This window comes from Notolepis coatsorum, assembly GCF_963971535.1.
Source record: "Notolepis coatsorum genome assembly, chromosome: 1".
NCBI classification, from domain to species: domain Eukaryota; kingdom Metazoa; phylum Chordata; class Actinopteri; order Aulopiformes; family Paralepididae; genus Notolepis; species Notolepis coatsorum.
This window is the reverse complement of record NC_140165.1, coordinates 75387670-75403807: the sequence shown is the minus strand read 5'-3', so window position 1 is coordinate 75403807 and position 16138 is coordinate 75387670. Positions and strand designations below refer to the sequence as shown.

The 16138-nt window shown below is 41.7% G+C and overlaps 1 protein-coding gene across 1 annotated transcript in view; it reads right to left on the bottom strand.

Moving 5' to 3' along the window:
* The window catches only part of epoa (erythropoietin a), a gene marked incomplete at its 3' end in the record, with an annotated part of 105650 nt that extends 94744 nt beyond the window's left edge, over positions 1 to 10906 (bottom strand). Inside the window, exon 1 of the mRNA XM_084329607.1 lies at positions 10785 to 10906. Within this exon, the coding sequence (XP_084185733.1) occupies positions 10785 to 10806 (22 nt within the window). The 5' untranslated portion in view covers positions 10807 to 10906. The remainder of the gene's footprint in view (positions 1 to 10784) is intronic.
* Between the last annotated feature and the right edge of the window lie 5232 nt (positions 10907 to 16138).

Below are 16138 nucleotides of genomic sequence, written 5' to 3'. Positions count from 1 at the left end.
GTGTTGTGTTCTGAGCTGTGTTCTGAGCTTATATAGTGCTTTTACTAACTATTATATTTCTCTCTCCTCTGGTTGATCATAACGACTAAATAAAAACCGATTCTGTCTTAGTTTTTTAAACAATGTTGGATGATGTAATTGATGGGTCATGAGTCATTGTGGAACAAAATAAAAATCGCACAAATTGATTGATTGATTGATCAATTGCAATTTTTTTCTTTTTCTTTTCTTTCTATAGAAGCAGCTGGGAGGTGCGCTGTTTTAAGTGAGGGTGGACTGAATGGATATGTTGATAGCGTCATAACGACTAAATGGAAAACGATTCTGTCACGGCGAATGTCTTAGTTGCTTAAACAATGTTGGATGATGTAATTGATGGGTCATGAGTCATTGTGGAACAAAATAAAAATTGCGCGATTTGATTGATTGATTGATTAATTGCTAAATTGATAATTTTTCTTTTTTTTACCTACTTTCAATAGAAGCAGCTGGGAGGTGCGCTGTTTTAAGTGAGCATGGCCTATTGAATTGATTGATTGATTGATTGATTGATTGCTAATTTTATTACTGTCCGCCTGGTTTCCAACTGGTTAAGTTTAGGCCCTCTTTCCAAGTTGGTTAAGGTTAGAGTTTGTCTTTAGAGCAGGGCAATAGACCACCAGCCCGGGTTCCAAACTCTAACCTTAACCAACTTCGAAAGAGGGCCTAAACTTAACCAGTTGGAAACAAGGCGGACAGTAATAAAATTAGCAATCAATCAATTCAATAACCCACGCTCACTTAAAACAGCGCACCTCCCAGCTGCTTCTATAGAAAGTATGTTTACATTTTTTTTTAAATAAAATAGGGCGAAGAAATTTTTTTTTCCCTATAAGGCAAAGAAAACTTTTTTTAATTTGTTTTACCTACTTTCTATAGAAGCATCTAAGAATGAAGTTCTATAGAAAGTAGGTTAAAAACTAAAGAAAAGTTGGATGTGTTAGTTTGTTGGATGTCTAGGTGAAAGACAGTTGGATGTGTTAGTTTGTTGGATGTCTTAGTTGAAAGACAGTTGGATGTGTTAGTTTGTTGGATGTCTTAGTTGAAAGACAGTTGGATGTGTTAGTTTGTTGGATGTCTTAGTTGAAAGACAGTTGGATGTGTTAGTTTGTTGGATGTCTTAGTTGAAAGACAGTTGGATGTGTAAGTTTGTTGGATGTCTTAGTTGAGAGACAGTTGGATGTGTTAGTTTGTTGGATGTCCTACTGAGAACAGTTGGATGCACTTCCGAGCTGCTTCCACATGGAGGCAACTTCTCTTTTTTTCTTTTTTGGGAACTACTTTTTCTGGCGGATGGTTTTTTCAATAAATCTTCAATTAATGTGTGTTTATTGTATAGCAATAAGGTTGGATGAATGTGCCAGTTGTATAAAAGCATTACACCACTTGTAGTCGTGGATTGTGAAAATTAGACCATGCCTAGGGGGGTCTAACGACCACCCCTAGGCATGGTCTAATTTTCACAATCCACTCCTGCGCGTGATGTAATGCTTAAGTAAAAGTAGGGGTACCGTCTCAGAATCTTACTCAAGTAAAAGTCAGAGTATCTGGCTAAAAACACACTTGAGTAAAAGTTTTTCTGACTGTCTATTCTTCTGATAGCAGGTGTTTAATCAAAGATCCCCGCTTTCTAGTCTTGCACAAGGACCAATCAGCATGGGTATGGGGGCGGGTTCATTTTCCATTGATGGGGATTTGATTGGCTGTTTTTAAATAAAGAGCGGCCGCAGTATTAATAACGTTAACGTTATTCAGAAACAAATATACTAATTAAAATGGTTGGACCTGAGAGATTTGTACTTTATACTTTGTAGGTCTGCATTATTTTTTTTTTTATCTTTTTCCCTCTCCTTTTTCCTCCATTTTTCTCTCATCCTAATGTTAGTCGTTATGCCAATTCCCAATCCCCTTCCTGGTCGCTGCGCACCTACCCCCTACGGTCGGTCTGGGAGAGTGGAGGCTATCACATGCTTCCTCCGACACATGTGTAGCCAATCAACCGCTTCTTTTCACCTGGCAGCACGGACTCTCACTGAGAGGGTGTAACGTGTGGAAGGATCACACTACCCCCCTTAGATCCTTTCCTCGCTGAGCATGCGCCCCGACCGAACTGTAGGAGTCACTGTTTACAACGACCAGGACCCACCCACCAGCTTTCCCACCCCTAACACTGCCAATTGTGTTAGTATGAACGACCAGCCAAGCTGGTAGCAATGCCGAGAGCTGGGCTCGAACCCAGCATCTCCTGCACTAGTGGCGAGCGCCTTGCCCACTGCGCCACTTAGCCGCCCTGTAGGTCTGCATTTTAAATGTAAGGAGTAGAAAGTATGTTTTTTTTTTCTGAAATGTAATTGAGTAAAAGTACAAGTATACAAACCTAATAATACTTGAGTAAAGTACAAATCCCCAAAAACAGTACTTAAGTATTGTAACAAAGTACAATTACTCAAGTACTTTACACCCCTGGCGACTAGCATGCTATGTGTCTTGGCTTTGCTAACTACAGTCAAATCAATGGGCCTATTTCACTAGCATGCTATGTGTCTTGGCTTTGCTAACTACAGTCAAATGGGTCTGTTTCACTAGCATGCTATGTGTCTTGGCTTTGCTAACTACAGTCAAATGGGTCTGTTTCACTAGCATGCTATGTGTCTTGGCTTTGCTAACTACAGTCAAATGGCTCGAGTCTATTTCACTAGCATGCTAGTGGCTAGCTCTAGTAATGTGACAATCACAAAGAGGGTCTATGACCAAACATAGTGTGTTAAAAGCATCTCAACGTGGCTCTGTCTTCCTCGGACTGCAAGGCATTCTGGGTTATGTTCACCACATTAGGGCATCTAGTCTCTCGCGGTTTTTGGCCACATTATACTGTAGCCGCCTCTCCCCCCAACCTCTCCTCTCCCTCATTCACTGAGAGCTCAGAGGAGGACTGACCGTCAAATCAACCAAGCCAGTGTTTCCTGATTGCCCTGCTCTGTTTGCTTTTGTCCCTCGAACAAACGGTTTGCAAACTTTCCGCAAAGGCTTTATTCTGCCGGGTCGTGACTCGTTTGACCCCACAGCATTCCAAGGAAGGGTGCTAGGCCAGTGGTTTTAGTGTTAAAGCAGTGGTTCACAATCACAACGAAACAAAAGATGATTTATTCTACCCATAATCTCACACCTATCCCAAAACTGATATATTAATCAGGAAATTGGAGAGATATGGGATCAGGGGGGTAGTATTGGACTGGGTGAGAAGCTATCTAAATAAAAGACAACAATTTGTGACAATGAGAGATTATAAATCTGAATGTTTGGACATTGCTTGTGGTGTCCCCCAGGGGTCAGTGTTGGGTCCAAAACTGTTCATCTTGTACATTAACAAGATATGTAAAGTATCCAATATATTTATATGTATTTTATTTGCGGATGACACTAATCTTTTTTTTTCTGGTGAGAATGTCCAGCAGCTTTTAGAGGTAATCACATCTGAAATGAAGAAATTGAAGGAATGGTTTGATAGAAACAAATTATCATTGAACTTGAGCAAAACTAAAATTATGTTGTTTGGAAACTGTAGATTGGATACTCAGGTACATGTTAAAATAAATGATGTGATTATTGAAAGAGTTTATGAAAATAAATTCCTAGGTGTAATAATAGACCATAAAATCTGTTGGAAACCTCACATAAAACATGTCCAATCTAAACTCTCACGAAGCATTTCAGTCATGAGTAAAGTAAAGCACATCCTGGATAGAAAATCACTCTACATTCTCTACTGTTCACTAGTTTTACCATATTTAAATTACTGTGCTGAAGTCTGGGGAAACAATTATAAGTCTACACTACAACCACTTTTTATACTCCAACGCACAATTGGAGGGGGGCTCCCCACCCTCCAGAACATTTACAACAAGCGTTGCAAGGGCAAGGCTAAGAGAATCATTAAAGACTCCAGTCACCCGAACAACTGCCTCTTTGAACTGCTGCGGTCAGGCAAGCGATACCGGAGTCTCAAGGCGAGCACAGAAAGACTCAGAAGAAGCTTCTATCCCCAGGCCATCAGGCTGCTAAACGAACAATGAATGAACACTACACAACAACAACCACCAAACGCACATAGCACACACATCCACACGCACACACTCACTTTAAACAAACACACTGTAGCACCCACTCCACACACTTTATAGCACACACCCACTTTAAACAAACACACTGTAGCACCCACTCCCCACACTTTATATTTATTGATGAAGGATTGCACTACAACTCGTACACCTTACTGTAAATTGTACCTAAATTGTACCTCATCCCATTTCTGCTTTGCACTAGATAGTACTGTACATTAGTACACTGCATAGTATTGTATATTATATGGTAACTCAGAACATTGTACATATGTCTATACCGAACACTGTGACCTCATTTTCTTCTTCTAAATTACATGCTATATTATGTTATTTGATACTATCTTGTCTAGCACAGTCTCTGGAGCGTAACAGTAAGAAGCATTTTGTATGAAAGTATTCTGTACTTCTGTATGACAACTATTAAAGAAACTTGAAACTTGAAACTTGAAAAAGGGCCATAAGGATAGTTCACATTGCAGGTTATCGTGATCACACTAACATATTGTTTCTGGAGTCAAAGACATTGAAGTTAAAGGGGAACTATCTTATAAATGGCCTTTTTGAGTGTTTAGCATTGTTTCCTAGCTATGTGAACTTATATTAATATGATCTATGTCTCAAAATTCTCATATTGGCGCATTCTTACAATTCTCCTCTCACAATATTCACCCTCACTGAACTGAGTCATTTGAAAATGTGCCTTATATGTGATGTCATAAAGACACAGCTGCATGTTAATGTTCAGGCGGGGCCGTATAGCGCAGTGGTTTAGGAGCCCAGGCTCAAAACAGCTCAAGATCTTGAGGTAGAAAAATGCTGTTTTTGAGGACTTGATTAGAAATACAAAACAATGAATAAAAAAATATATATATATTACAGAGGTGTTCCATAGACTCACAGGAATTGTGTAAAAGTGCCCAAATAGTGAAAGAAATAGTAAAATAGTTCCCCTTTAAATGATCTTGTGGAATTTAAAACGGCACAATTAATGTATAAAGCAAAAAGTCATGCACTTCCAAGAAACATTCAAGAATTGTTCTTTGATAGGGAGGGGTGTTATAATCTGAGGGGAGAACACAATTTAAAGGTGCTAAACGTACGCACTACCATGAGAAAACACTGCATCTCAATATGTGGAGTGAAACTGTGGAACAGTCTAAATGTGGTGCTAAAGCAATGTCCAAACATGAGACAATTCAAACTGATGTATAAGGAAATTATGTTCACAAGGTACAGGGATGAGGAAGGGACTTGATATTCACGGGTGTTTACATTTTTATTTTGTTTTCTATTTTATTTTATTTTATACATATATAGTTTTTGTTTTTTGTTTTGCATATATATATATATTTTTTTCTTTTCTTTTTTATGTTTAAAATAGTACACTCATTTGAGTAGTGGAAAAGGGGTAGGATTAAATAAGTGTATACTTCTTCCTACTCCTTTTCGAACATGCAGATTGAGTTGTTTTTCTTTTTTGTTATTGTTTGTTGTATTCATTGCATGTTCGAAATAAAGACTTCAAATAAAAAAAAATTAAAAACTACTCACCTTCCGACTCTTCAACTATAATAACTCTCAAAACATTTGTTCAAGACAGTTTGTAGTTTTGGAATACATGTGGACATGAAAAGTCAGCTTGTTTATTTATTTTGTGTGTCCCTTTAAGAGGTCAGTAGGATAATCGGCTTAACCCCCATGCCGCGCCTCCTTCCCCCGCCTCCTGCAAGTAGGATGAGTCTGTGTGTTTAGGACCACACGTCCGCCTCACACCGCGTGGGTCTTTCTCGTCACAATCCCCCTATGCGTTCTCACGTGCGCTCCCTGCACTTTCAGTCTGCTAATTGCTCCACAAGTGTTTGTGTGACGTAGTGTGTTCGTAGTGTGTTCTCTACACGCCTCTCTGAACAAGGCTCACTGATTACCATCCTGCCATCTGACCCAGCACAACAACACAATGTACACACACACCAACACACACACACACCTTGGTGTCAGTTTTGGAGTTGTTGGAAGTTATATTTCTTCACTTATGACAGAGCTTAGCTAGCAGCTCCCTACTGCTTCCAGTCCTTGTGCTAAGCTAGGCTAACTGCTCCCAGTCCTTGTGCTAAGCTAGGCTAACTGATCCCTACTGCTTCCAGTCCTTGTGGGGGGACCCTGATGTAAACAAGACGAAAGTCTTTCTCTGGTCTGCATCCCCTTAACAATTGTGTGTATTGAGCTGTACTGTACTGTACCCATTCTGCAATCTGTTAACACTTTAATCGCCGAAGACGCTGGGCAGCGTCTTTCCCCGCCATGCTTATTCTGCCGAAGACGCTGGACAGCGTCTTTGATATCAATATTTCAAAAATCTGTGATCGAAATCATATTTCTCCCCCGGAGACATTATATGTACTGGTGAGCCCCTCTCAACTCTCCAACGGCCAAACAGGAAGTGATGCGGTGAAAGTGGCGCTCACCCATATTTCGTCCGGGCACTCGCTATCGTTAGCGAGACTCCATCTTGACACACTGGATATCGATCGATTGCAAATAACTCAATAAACAACATGATTTGGACGTATATACTATTATACAACCTGGAAATGGATCGGATATTTCTACATCCCATAATAGGAATATTTCAGTTCCACGCTCATCGTCCAACGGCGCGAGGAAGATACGGTAAGATCCAGCGTTATTTTTCAACGTGTTCTTTACTAACTGCTCTAATGATCATATCACCCACACTAGATGAATGATATAACGTTGGCCACGGAATTATAAACGACCCCCCGCCCATCCGGTCAACATCAGATCATACTTAGTAACTCCTAGAAGCACGTCCAGTTGAAATTTTTTATCTCGCACAGATTCCTATCAAACTGTATTTCATCATCAATATAATGCATTTGGGACTATAAATCAAGTTCTGGAGAAAGCTGCAGAAAACGATAAAAACATACTTATACTTAGACCGTATTTTAGTATGAATATGTGAATGAAAAAGTATAACATTGCTACACCCTGAACAATAGATATAGGACGTTGAATGGGCCATAGTAATGTCAATTTAGCAATACAATTTAAAAAGTTATAGCCCTGCAAAGAAGGGGAACTTCTCCATGTTAAATAGGGCTGGCGAGGGATGGTAAATTATGAATTTAACCCTGGCGATCAAAATGGTAATAAAGTGTTCAATCAATGCGATTATCAATCGCATTATCTGAGAGTTGACCCCTTGACCTCTGCCGTGGCCTACGTGAGCGCGGATAAATCCCCACTGTGTGTACATACATTACACCCACACATACAACACTCACTGTCAACATGAGCACACACACACCCTCACACACACACACACACACACACCCTCACACACACACACACACACACACCCTCACACACACACACGAGATTACTCTTGCAATGCCGAGGACCGGACACGTCTGCCTGTCGCATGCCGCCTACGGGGTCGGGGTTAGGTTAGCAGTCTGGGGCCGGAGCCAAAGTGAAAGGTAACAAGTATTTTGACAGCATCAGGCACGACCCCAATACTAAAATAAACGATAGTAAAAACCTAGAGAATCCCTGTGTTTTTTCCCTGCACAGACTATGGAGATTTACCGCAGAAATACTCACCATAATATTTCTATAGTGGAATACCAGGGAACTGTATGGTGTGTCACTAGCGTTGGACTATTCCTGTGTTTCTTCATGTACACCATAAGGACTCGCCATAGAAATAATTCATAGGGTTAGTGAGTTACTATAGCATTTCTATAGTGTGTAACTGTGTATGGAGAAAAGAAAATTACAACTACAGGAATACTACTGTTTTACTATAGTTCCTTATTGTATGGGTAGGTTGGCAGTGCATGACTGGTGCCAGACTGAAGGCTAACCGCATCAGAGAACATCAGGCACAGAGCCGGTGTTGTTGATGTAAATTGGGAGCTCTTCCAGAGGCACCGTCAGGCACGTGCACACATAGAGGCCAAGGGGTGCTTGAGCACCTGCCTTTTTGAGCCTCATCAAAAAAGTGCCCTTTTTGAAGGGATTTATTTTTTATTTTTACCGTTACGCATATAGACTGCCCTTCCAACTGAAAAATGTCAGGATAGAATCAAAATATTAGGTAAAGAGAGAGAGATGCCCCATATTCCATTGCAGTTTGCACTGCCTCCTCACCGTGCCTCTCCGCGGACCTATATATTTTATGCATAGCGTGGGTGGTGATGATGATGATGATAGAAACCGCTGTGGCGCATACAGTTGAATGCTGGTATTACACTCATTGAGGGACACGAAGAAGTCAAGTCCGATGGGATTTGGGAATCTCAAATACAAATCGGGATTGGAATAAAAAATGCATTTATATTAAACAATACAGAATATACAGCACTTATTGGGGTCTGTAGGGTAAGCACTTATTCCCTCCCCCCTGAACATTTATGGAGATGTATGGGCCTTTTAAGTCAGTGATAAAAGTGTCTTTCAAGGATAAGTGAGCTCCTGCACTGCTTATTATAGTTCAATATTCAATATTTGATCACCAAAACCCCCCAAAAAGCATAAAAAGGGGGCCCCCCGCCCGAAAAGGGCCCTTAAAAATCGCGCTCGGTTAATATATACACACAAGTGTAGTGCCCTTTTCAGCCTTTGAGCACCTGCCCCTCTAAAGTCCTGTGCACGTCCCTGGGCACCGTGATAGTGCCTTGCGGAGTGCCAACGCCGTGGCAGATAACTCTGAAAGGTCACAGCCCGATGAACCCATGCGATGGCTCCGTTCATCACTCATTCACCGTGACTTGGCAGCTGAATGTTTAAAAGGCAAGAGAGAGTAGACTGTGTGTCTCCCACCTATTCCAGGTGACTGAGGCTGATTGAGAAATCTATTTCAGACGTCCCTCCGGGAACCCTGTTTGACACACGGGTCCAACCTTCCAAAATGCTGAATCAACATGTTGAAAAAGGTTATAATTAGTATGTGGTCTTAGTTGTTTTTACAGGTCCTGCTACTGAGCTTTTCTGAGAAAAAAATAATAATAATAAAAATATTTGCCTAGGCATTGTCCAACTAACACCTCTCCCGAAGGCTAACCGGCACTGTCCGCTTCCATTCATTGTGCTAAGCTAGGCTAACGTGCAGCCAGATAGCTTCTACTGAACGCACAGAGAGGAAACTGCTATCTATCTTCTTGTCTCTCTCTGGAGACGATGATAAGATAATTTCCCAAAATGTTGGTGTGTTCCTAGAAGTCCTTCTGCGTGACTGCAAAGTGACTATAGCCTTTTCTAACATGACAACGTCAACTTTCTAAATGAGTTTATTTCCTATTGTGGTCGCGTATTTGCTCATCAATAGCCGGCAGGAAATACACTTGGTTTCCCTCACAAACAGAATTCCACTGAAAATGTATTTACAATACAAAACCGTTGCCACAACTTCAGCAACTTGAAGCGACCACAGTCAGTGCGGCGTCGTGGGTGCGAAGTGACCGACAAGGCAGTCACATGTCACTTGCCACCCGGTGAAGCTGCAGACGAGCTGTTCTCTTTAATTTTTCAAAGAAAAATTGCCAAGTTGTGAATGACCGACTGTAAATCATGTGACACAGGTGTGACATAATTTCCTGCTGAGCCAGGAAATTCTCTCTCTCTCTTTCTGAGTTATTAGTCTGTTAACTCTTGTTCCTTTCTGCTGTGTCATGCATAGGCATAATGGTATTTCACTTATTCATGCTTGTTAAAAATGCAGATTCAGCTTCACACCTTTCCGGTCTGCTCTGTCATGCTAGAAGGACATGACCAGAACACACATTGTCCTGGTAATTAGCCTATATATTAGTAGAAGGTTCCAAATGCCTCTGTACCATTTTCATTACTGACAAACCCAACCCCCTCCAATGTACAGTACCTCTTTTTGTACTCTTAATAAACAGTACTGTATATTTGTAGATATGGTATGTCATAAATGTCTGGATGTAACAGTACTGTATATTTGTATATCTTATGTCATATAATGTCCTGATGAATTGAAAATGGGGGACCCGACCCTGATGTAAACAAGACGAAAGTCTTTCTCTGGTCTGCATCCCCTTAACAATTGTGTGTATTGAGCCGTACTGTATTGTACCCATTCTGCAATCTGTTAATACAATTTTCAATCAATCAATCAACCAATCAATCAATCAATCAATCAATCAATCAATCAATCAATCAAACGTACCGGTGCCACTTAATTCACAAGTGTTTATTAATACCGCGAAAGGGGGGGGGGCAACACTCAAGTAACATTGAATGGAAATATCTTGTAGTGTGGTCAAATAATGTGAATATTATGTTCTGTGATGATCATGTCGAACAACGAGGAGACACGTGTGCGTAATGCGCTCCGTTTAGCCATAACAGCAAACCCAGCGCGCTTCTCTCCTCATCAACGCTGATCAAGACGGTCCACGCGCGTATTAGAAGGTTATATGAAATTAATTGACAACTAGCAGCGTTTATGCCCAGAACGCCAAATGACTCAAACATGATTAAAAATAAGACAGGCTTTTATAGTGTATATGCTGTGGTAAAAACGAGTACATAACACCCCCCACTGCTGTAGTTCAAATAAATCAAAGCTCTTACCTCTAATTGTTTTCTGCAACATTCGCAAATAAGTGCCACATATTTTAAACACATGGTGAAAAAAGACGAATCGATATGTTCATCACAGAGTACTCCTGATCGGCGAGAGCGAAATGCATTTCCATCAGTTCCAAAACCATAAATGGAATCGCGCTCGTCCGCCTTGTTGTATCCAGGAGCCCCCTGTGGTGCCGACCCGTCTCCAAAAGCCTCTACTGCTGCTGCTAACAACGAGCAATGAACTATCATCAGCCTTTTGCATCACTGCTGTGTTTTGGCAAACTGCATCGGCATCGCTAAAGCTTTTATTTACCTCCCCGCCCGGAGCTACGTGCTGATGATTAACCCGCAAGCCTCATGGGTTGGGTGCGCGCTTTTTACGCACCAACTTTACGCACCAACTTGACCAACTGAGCGATAAAACATCCAACTGCCCTCGTCCCGTGCATAAAGCATCAAAATAGCCCTTTAATAGAGCGCTGTATATAAAACATATCAAGGCATCTCCTCTCTACTCACTCGGTGAATCCATATCGGAATAACCATCATAGTCGCTCACGGGGTCCTCGCCGGTTCACCCATAGGTCCGTCTATTGGTCATTAATTGCAAACGATGCTCTTTTATGGATTTCTCGCCGGGTTTGAACTAGTAGTTATCCGGTAGGTGTTTCTCTAAACTCATCTGTTTGATTTTGTCTATTGATGACTGTGAAAATAAAAGTCGTATTGTCCTGTGTGATAATTATCGGAACTCCTTCCTCTGTTATGGTAGACATGTTTTTCTTTCATTGTCATCCAAATACTATTCATTGTTTTCAAAACAATAGCCGTTGGAAGTAAATAGTGACTCAAAAAACCCCGTGCAGTGACTTCCAATTTACATGCGTTTCAATGGATGATAATCAGAAACGTCCTTTTCTCACTGTTTCAAAGTGAGAGTGTAATAGTCCTATACGTGAAAATGTACCTCATTTATTTAGATATGTCGTTTTCACACACAGGAGCACAAACGTGATGATCTATGTGTTGCAGACATTAACAGCAACTTGCAATAGGCCTGGTCTACAAGATACACTACACGACAAAGGTACCCATGTACATGTCAAAATACTTCCCAAAGGTCAGTAAATACCACGATCACAACACCAGAGGGAGCTCCACAAATCATGTTAAACCCAGATTCGGCTCAAACAAGGGACTAAACACGTTTCGCAATTATGCCACATCAATGTGGAACGCCCTACCCAAAGCTGTAAAGGAATGTGAATCCCTACCCACTTTCAAAACCACTCTCAAAGAACACCTACGGGAGACTGCAATTCGAAACTGGCCCCTACAAATGTCCTAACCCAGTTGTACAGTAAAGACCAAGTATGGCTTTGTCAGTATTCCAATGTACAGTGTACAGTGCCCCCCCCCCACCCAACCCCCCCCCCCCCCCCAACCTCCAATGTACAGCCCCACCCACCCCACCCCACCCCACCTACCCAACCTCCTCCAATGTACAATTTCTACGTCAAATGTATATACACTCTTTTTCTGGACACTTTTTGTATCACAAACAGTACTGTATTTGCAAATCTGGTATGTCATAAATGTATAGATGTAGCAGTACTGTCTATCTGTATGTCGTGTGTGTCATATGATGAATTGAAAATGGGGGACCCTGATGTAAACAAGACAAAAGTCTTTCTCTGGTCTGCATCCCCTTAACAATTGTATGTATTGAGCTGTACTGTACTGTACCCATTCTGCAATCTGTTAATAAACTTTTCAATCAATCAATCAATCAATCAACGTTTCCAATGAACATACAATGAACATACTTCTTGCTCATAGACAGCCATCATCTCTACAATCAGCGTTAATAGGGAAATGGACATTCATTATATTCCATTATTTAACTTTTATGCTACCTCACCTTATGATAATAATAAAATATGATATAAAAATAAATGTGCTGCGCACATATATAGCAGAGCAGTGCATCTCTCTCAAAGTGCACGATGAAGAACATCTTAGAGGATGTGTTACATGAAAGTGTATATAACCAAAGATACATGCATGCAACATTGATTGCAAATACTGTAAATTGTCTTAATTGGAATACAGAATTGACATTTAATTTAACTTAAAAGTACTGACATTAGACTCTGACCCTAACCCAGCTATTTCTTATTGCATTTTTTTTAATTTAGCCTTTATTTAAACAGGTAAAATCACATTGAGACCGAGGTCTCATTTACAAGTGCGACCTGTTCAGACAGCAGCCCATACAACAGTTACACATGTAAACAGCAACAGTACAGTACACTTACCAGTCAACACACAATAAATTACAACAACACAAAACATGAAGTGCCAAAGAGGGGGCGGGGAACAAAATTCATCCTTAAAAAGAAGCTCTCTCCAAGACACCCAACATCAATTTAAAACTAGCTAGGCGGACTAAGCTGAAGTGACCAGGCCTATCCATGCCATCACCAAAGCAGGCTGTGTGCCTCATGCAGTCTCTTTTGAAGGAAACTGTCCAAAAAATTTTTTTGTCTGATTTACTCAGTTTCATATCCTACCTTTTAAAAGGGACATGCATTGCTATTCCTAGCACTATTTGGGCAACTTTACACAATTCCTGTGAGTCTATTGAAGACATCTGTATGTTTTCTTTTCAAAAAAATTGCATTGTTTTATATTTCTAATCAAGTACTCAAAACCATAATTTTTCAGCCTCAGGATTTACATGAACTAGTAGTTATGAAATGCAGAAGGAAATTGAACAATGTTGGGTTTTCGCAGGAGATTTGCCAGCCCCTGGAATCTTCTCGCCACATTCTAACAGCGCATCGGGCCTGTCCTGGGGTTTCCTCGTCTTCTGACAGCGAATCGAGGGACGTCGCGCGGCGACTAGCTGTCGTGGCTAGGTCGCGCTCAGGTAGGGCCTGCGCCACCAGGCATCAATGCTGGCATTTGTGATACTGCTCGTTGTCCCGTGAGACAACCGAGTTGTGTATTGGTGCAAGGGGCAGGATATCTGGGTAAACGTTGCCATTTTCCCAGCTATCCTGGTGCGTGCGGCTAATGCTAATGCTACGATGCTGGGTCACTGTTCCGTTGTTCCCCGTCGAGGGCTGTCTTTTTAAAAGGTCTTCCCTCCTCTTAACCATTCATGCTGACGGTCAATCGGTGTCTACTGTTGACGGGGGCTTGTTTACCATTTCATGGGTGGATGGGCTGAGGCCTAGGGCTGGTGTGCTTTTTGTGAATCTATGAATTGTGTGCGGGACTGGTGTTTCTCTGGTCTGCATCCCCTTAACAATTGTGTGTATGGGCTAGCCCATTCTGCAGTGTGTTGGTGGAGTTTTCGTTAATTTATTCATTTACCCCCTCATGGGTGCACACCACAGTGGAGGTTGCTGCATTCCTACTAGTGAGGCAGTGCTTCACTAATAGTAGTCTTTTGTCTGCAGCCACCACTGGTGCTCCGTGCTTGTGAAGCAGGTGGCATCAGTCCTTTGCCTCTGGCATGTTGGAACGGTGTCCCGCCCGGCCGACGCCATGAGGTGAGTCGGCCCGGCAGGTGGCTGGTGGGCTGTTAAGCCTATACCGCCACGGTATAGAATTAGCAGCGACTAGTAACATTGTTCGAATTGCTGTTTTTTCTGTCAAAAATGGTGTCGGGTGGCGGGGCCTTGAAGGCCAGCCAACGTCGAAACATCGTGCAAGGTTTTGACGTTATTAGCTTTGACCTAGCCGCAAGCTATAACCACAGGGAGGGCTAGGATGCTGTCAACGCTTGTTTACAGACATCTTGGTTGGATCAGTCTCCCCTTGAGGGGGTGAGAAGTTTTTTTCCCTCCTCAGGGCTCCCCTCTCCGCAGAGGGACTTGGTCTTTCCGCAGGAGCGCGAGTGGTATTTGACCTAGGCCCCACACCGCCTCGCACCATGCAGCCAGAGGTGAGAGCACGGCCTCGTCAACGGCTGTGGCGAGGCCCTCAACCAGCGGCCATGTTTCCCCCGCCTGAGGTACCCTGGGCACAACGTCAACAGGTGACCGCAAGGCCGACAGCCTTGGCGGCCGAGGGATCGGCTACATTAGATGAGCACGCCCTAAAAAACCGTCGCCGTCTAGCTGTGTCCAGCTCGCTCTCCGGTCACTCCCCCCCCACCTACACCAGCGGGATAAGGGCTCTGATTTGTTTCCTTTGGTTGCGGGTTGCATGCCTTCAATGAAGCACAAGCGGCCCCACGTTTCGCTTCTCATGGGGACAGGGGCTGACACCCAGTTGATGGCTGAAACTGGGTCTGTCCGTGAGAATGTTGTGCTGTCAAGCGGTGCCGTATGTCTCCGTCAATCTTTTGGCAATCTCGACAATTATTAGACAGGGTTGTAGCCAATGAGTGTGGCTTTCCAATGATACCCAACATGGGGATGTACGAATCAGGGATCTAGGTGAAAAGTCATGAGCGAAAACAGGAAGAGAAAGACAGCAGAATGAATTGACGTATATGAGGAAATAAAAACCAGGAATGCTACACAGTTTACCAAAATCGCTCCTAATCACTCATTTCTGAATGGATTTTTATGAATTTCTGCGGAAATACTACTTCTGGACTACTAACTACTACAGAAAAACATGAGTAACAAGTTTTTCTACAACTCAAGTTCAGACCTATTACACATGGGGGACATGGGGGACCATGATGTAAACAAGACAAACGTCTTTCTCTGGTCTGCATCCCCTTAACAATTTTATGTATTGAGCCGTACTGTATTGTACCCATTCTGCAATCTGTTAAATAAAGTTTTCATTCATTTATTCACACACTATTTCATTAGCACTAAAAGTGAACTCTCTTTATGTATCAGAAACTTCAGAATGTCATCTTTCAAAAGAGACCAGGCTCATGCATGTGCTATACGAATAAAGTATAGTGTTTTGGTTTGCAAAAAAAGTATGCAGTCCTCAAAAACGGAAACTAAAATGGCCAATTTTGTGCCTGGAAGTAAAACATTAAAATAAATTAAAAAAAAAATAAATTAAAAAAAAGTATACATCCACAATCTTTTACTCACCGGATTATGTAACAATCACTGGATAATGTAATAAGTTGTTCCACATATTTATTGCATTATTTGAGAAGTTATTACATTATCCAGTTATATTACATTATGAAGCCCTTCTAAATGAAAAGGTTATTACATTATGAAAAGTATATCTGGTATTATTACATTATCTGGTGTTACAGGTCCTAATAAATTCTGGTTACTATTCAGGATGAACCTGTTATTACTTTAAGGGCAAACATTTAATATTCAATGTCATATGTTGAAGTCCGAGGTTCTAGGTAGGAT